The sequence below is a fragment of the Monopterus albus genome, unplaced genomic scaffold, assembly GCF_001952655.1.
Source record: "Monopterus albus unplaced genomic scaffold, M_albus_1.0 scaffold352.1, whole genome shotgun sequence".
Taxonomy (NCBI): domain Eukaryota; kingdom Metazoa; phylum Chordata; class Actinopteri; order Synbranchiformes; family Synbranchidae; genus Monopterus; species Monopterus albus.
In genome coordinates this window covers 731-6,014 of record NW_018128232.1, presented here as the reverse complement: position 1 = coordinate 6,014, position 5,284 = coordinate 731, and the positions used below count along the sequence as shown (strand labels likewise).

Here is a 5,284-nt window from a genome sequence, read left to right as displayed (position 1 = left end):
CGGAAGGTTCCCCTGCTCAAGTCATCACATGTCCAGGCCCGTCTGAAGTTTGCCAAAGACCATTTGGATGATCCAGAGGAGGCATGGGAGAAAGTCATGTGGTCAGATGAGACCAAGGTAGAACTTTTTGGTCTAAACTTCACTCGTCGTGTTTGGAGGAAAAAGAAGGATGAGTTGCATCCCAAGAACACCATCCCTACTGTGAAGCATGGGGGTGGTAACATCATGCTTTGGGGGTGCTTTTCTGCGAAGGGGACAGGACGTCTGCACTGTATTAAGGAGAGGATGAATGGGGCCATTTATTGTGAGATTTTGAGCAACAACCTCCTTCCCTCAGTCAGAGCATTGAAGATGAGTCGTGGCTGGGTCTTCCAACATGACAACAACCCGAAGCACACAGCCAGGACAACCAAGGAGTGGCTCCGTAAGAAGCATATCAAGGTTCTGGAGTGGCCTAGTAGAGGTGGACTTTTTCAAGGCACAGTAACAGGTCTTTGAGAGCCAGAATTCTTGCTGTTTCTCAGGTGTTCAAATACTTATGTTCAGCAGTGAAAGACAAATAAATTCTTTAAAAATCATACAATGTGATTTCCTGAAATTTTTTTTATAATTCTGTCTCTCAGAGTGGGAATGCACCTACAATGTGAATTTCAGACCCTTCCATGATTTCTAAGTGGGAGAACTTGCAAAATCGCAGGGTGTTCAAATACTTCTGTTCCTCACTGTATGAGTTTAAAAAAAGAATAGGTTTTGTAATTAAAACTGATGTTTTGACTTATGCTTTGACAGGGCTCTGGTGAATATGTACAAGGCAGAGAAATCACCGGCAGTGCAGCATGTTGGCGTCTCTGCCTTTTGCCAAGTGGTCTCCTTTGGGTCTCCTCTTTTCCTGTGTGGAGATACTGGGACAGGTGCGCACACACTCACAAACATACTCGTACACTGTACACAGAACTTTATTTAGCTTTTTTCAGAATACCCACACTAAGTTAAATCGTGCTGAAACTACAAGTGCAGAACATTTCTCTTGCCCAGTCCCCAGCCCAACAACCCAGTCACCAAAGCCGCTTTATGCATGTGCAACAAAAAGTCCCCATAAACAAACAAGTCCATAGTGTTTGTGTATACAAAGCATTACATATTATTCTCAACACATAAGCTCTCTTCATTCATTAATAAAACTTGTTCATGGATTAAACTGAGATAAATTATATAATCCAGTAATAATTTGCACTTTGTTGGCCTCGGCTGTGTTCAAGTGCTTTATACAGTGCCTTGCGAAAGTATTCGGCCCCCTTGAACTTTGCGACCTTTTGCCACATTTCAGGCTTCAAACATAAAGATATAAAACTGTAATTTTTTGTGAAGAATCAACAACAAGTGGGACACAATCATGAAGTGGAATGAAATTTATTGGATATTTCAAACTTTTTTAACAAATAAAAAACTGAATAATTGGGCGTGCAAAATTATTCAGCCCCTTTACTTTCAGTGCAGCAAACTCTCTCCAGAAGTTCAGTGAGGATCTCTGAATGATCCAATGTTGACCTAAATGACTAATGATGATAAATAGAATCCACCTGTGTGTAATCAAGTCTCCGTATAAATGCACCTGCACTGTGATAGTCTCAGAGGTCCGTTTAAAGCGCAGAGAGCATCATGAAGAACAAGGAACACACCAGGCAGGTCCGAGATACTGTTGTGGAGAAGTTTAAAGCCGGATTTGGATACAAAAAGATTTCCCAAGCTTTAAACATCCCAAGGAGCACTGTGCAAGCGATAATATTGAAATGGAAGGAGTATCAGACCACTGCAAATCTACCAAGACCTGGCCGTCCCTCTAAACTTTCAGCTCATACAAGGAGAAGACTGATCAGAGATGCAGCCAAGAGGCCCATGATCACTCTGGATGAACTGCAGAGATCTACAGCTGAGGTGGGAGACTCTGTCCATAGGACAACAATCAGTCGTATACTGCACAAATCTGGCCTTTATGGAAGAGTGGCAAGAAGAAAGCCATTTCTTAAAGATATCCATAAAAAGTGTCGTTTAAAGTTTGCCACAAGCCACCTGGGAGACGCACCAAACATGTGGAAGAAGGTGCTCTGGTCAGATGAAACCAAAATCGAACTTTTTGGCAACAATGCAAAACGTTATGTTTGGCGTAAAAGCAACACAGCTCATCACCCTGAACACACCATCCCCATTGTCAAACATGGTGGTGGCAGCATCATGGTTTGGGCCTGCTTTTCTTCAGCAGGGACAGGGAAGATGGTTAAAATTGATGGGAAGATGGATGGAGCCAAATACAGGACCATTTTGGAAGGAAACCTGATGGAGTCTGCAAAAGACCTGAGACTGGGATGGAGATTTGTCTTCCAACAAGACAATGATCCAAGACATAAAGCAAAATCTACAATGGAATGGTTCACAAATAAACATATCCAGGTGTTAGAATGGCCAAGTCAAAGTCCAGACCTGAATCCAATCGAGAATCTGTGGGAAGAACTGAAAACTGCTGTTCACAAATGCTCTCCATCCAACCTCACTGAGCTCGAGCTGTTTTGCAAGGCGGAATGGGCAAAAATTTCAGTCTCTCGATGTGCAAAACTGATAGAGACATACCCCAAGTGACTTACAGCTGTAATCGCAGCAAAAGGTGGCGCTACCAAGTATTAACTTAAGGGGGCTGAATAATTTTGCACGCCCAATTTTTCAGTTTTTTATTTGTTAAAAAAGTTTGAAATATCCAATAAATTTCGTTCCACTTCATGATTGTGTCCCACTTGTTGTTGATTCTTCACAAAAAATTACAGTTTTATATCTTTATGTTTGAAGCCTGAAATGTGGCAAAAGGTCGCAAAGTTCAAGGGGGCCGAATACTTTCGCAAGGCACTGTACATGTGCTGGTATGTGCAGTCTTTGGCAACTCTGGAACAAGGAGGCAGCATCAGCCTCAGCAGCCTGGAGGTTCAGCTGGAGACACTTCTAGAGTGTCGTCACATTCAGCCCACCAGGTGCACCACCCTTCCTGCCAGCTTTAACTACATTTCAACTCATAAGTAATCAGTTCTTTTATCACCTCAATCATTTGATTCATGTTTTTCCTCTGCAGAGACAGGTTTGGAGCAGAGGCTCTGGCTTTGCTCAGCGGAGTGGGCATTTCACTTGCTGCTTATGTCATCACCTGGCTAGACAGGAAGGGGAGGGGCTTTCCTATCTACCTCATCTCACAGCTTGCTCTCTGTCTCGCATTGGTGAGGCATGCATCACAGCATACTTCAACCATGGAAAACAAAAAGAGTTTTTAGCACTTTATTTCGCTGAGGTTCACATAACACATTTAAATCAAATTTGTTCTTTTCATACAAGTTGCCCAAAATGCAGTTTCCCAAAAGGTTGATTTAGTCCTTTAAATACTGTATCTCCCTTTAGCATAGATAGTTTGATGTGACATCAGTGTACAGTACACGTTTCTCCTCCCAAGTGATGGTGTTTTTGTTTCTTCTTGTTCAGCTGAGGAGGAGCCTGTAGGGTGGGGTCATGTGTTGACATCGCTGCAGGTGCCTGAGCTGACAGTGGATGAGAACCAATCAGTAGGCAGCTTCCTGACACTGTATGTCTTTATCCTGCAGTGTCCTAACACTGAATACACAGCAGTCAGTGAGAGGAGGATACTGGCTCTAATTAAAACATGGACCAGTCAGATCTTCCCCAGGTTTGAGCCTTCCATTGTTTCATTTCGTTGCCTTTTGGGGCTTCTAAAACTTCCATCAGTTTGCCTTGTTGGACTTTGTTTGATGATCTGTTTCATTTGTACTAACTAATATAAATGCTATGATGTGTTTTGTGTGTGCAGTGGTCCAGGTGTTGAAGCCGAACTGTTTCTTTGGTGGCACAAAGCACAGAATCTGATCTGTCAGCGGAACAGCTACAACCACAAGCAGGCCAGACAGAAGTGTCAGGAGTTGTCATGAGTTTGCTGAAGTTGCAAACCAGGCTGATTCAGCTGGGAGAAGAAAGGCTGAACTCTGGACTGCTAGGAGCTGTAGGTCTGGGGAAGAGGTCACCTGTTTCAAATAGGTGTGCTCACATGTATAAGGATATTCACATGTATTTATTGAATACATTCCAGAATTTCCCCACAGATTTTATGAGTTTATTGCAAAGCACAGGAGAGGACAAGAGGAGATGACATGAAAGGAGAGGGAGAGGACAGAAGGGTAAAGTATAGAAGACGAGAGATGACAGTAGAATGGAGAGCAAAGCAGAAAGAACAGGAGATGAGGCAAGGAGGAGAATAAAGAATGAAAAGTCAAGGGGAAAAGATAGAAGAAAGCAAATGAGAGAAAAGAGATGAGAAGAAAGGAGAGAGAGTAAATGCACAGGGAAAGGAGAGGAACAAAGATAACGGGAAGAGTAGAGTAGAGTAGGTACTTTATTGATCCCACAGTGGGGAAATTTCTGTGTTACAGCAGCAATAGAGAACAACCAACATAACACCATAAGAGAGGGAGTAGACTGATGTAGACAAGTCTACCCAAAGGCCCTGCGAAAAGCTGGCTGGTGAGATCTCTCTTTTTACTAAACAGCGCATCAAAGAAGTCCGCTCTGACGTTTTTCCCCACCACCCTGTATAACTCGTAACAAACCTGAAACAAAAAACACAGCAAACCATGTATACCACCATAAACTGGGTGTTAAGGCCGTAGAAGGGTTTAGCTAATGTTCCTTTCTGATTAACTAAGTAATATAACAAGCCATCTGGACATCTAATATTACAATGTCATGGCTTTGTAGAGTGCATAAAATTAGCCATTTCACCAGCATTTTAATTAATGGAAAAATTAAATAACACAGGGTGTTATTTAAACAAACAAATAAACACCTGCTTCATATAAGAATAAAAAGAACAGCTAGAAACACACTACCTGAAAACTGTAATTTGAAAGTTTGATTTGAGAGTTTACCCTGGTATACTATAAACATTTTAGTGAATCCTGATTCCCAGTACTTTGCGATTCTTGCAGATCTGACGGAGAGGATTCAACAATGCGTCCAATGAGGCATCACAGAAGAATCAAATCAAATCAAATTTTATTTGTATAGCACCAAATCACAACAAAAGTCATCTCAGGACACTTTACAAAGTAAGGTCTAGACCTTACTGTTATCAATATTATTACATAGGGAAAACCCAACAAATCCCCCTTGAGCAAGCACTTGGCGACAGTGGGGAGGAAAAACTCCCTTTAACGGAAGAAACCTCCGACAGACCCCGGCT

At 42.2% G+C, this 5,284-nt stretch overlaps 1 protein-coding gene across 1 annotated transcript; it reads left to right on the top strand.

Annotated features, from left to right (window-relative positions):
- Positions 1-2,869: 2,869 nt before the first annotated feature.
- On the top strand, positions 2,870-5,134 carry LOC109974882 (ectopic P granules protein 5 homolog). The gene is made up of 4 exons (XM_020625328.1): positions 2,870-3,017; positions 3,116-3,257; positions 3,636-3,718; positions 3,860-5,134. The coding sequence occupies exons 1-4, from the start codon at positions 2,902-2,904 to the stop codon at positions 3,975-3,977; spliced, it is 459 nt and encodes a 152-aa protein (XP_020480984.1). The 5' UTR covers positions 2,870-2,901; the 3' UTR covers positions 3,978-5,134.
- The last annotated feature ends 150 nt before the right edge of the window (positions 5,135-5,284 follow it).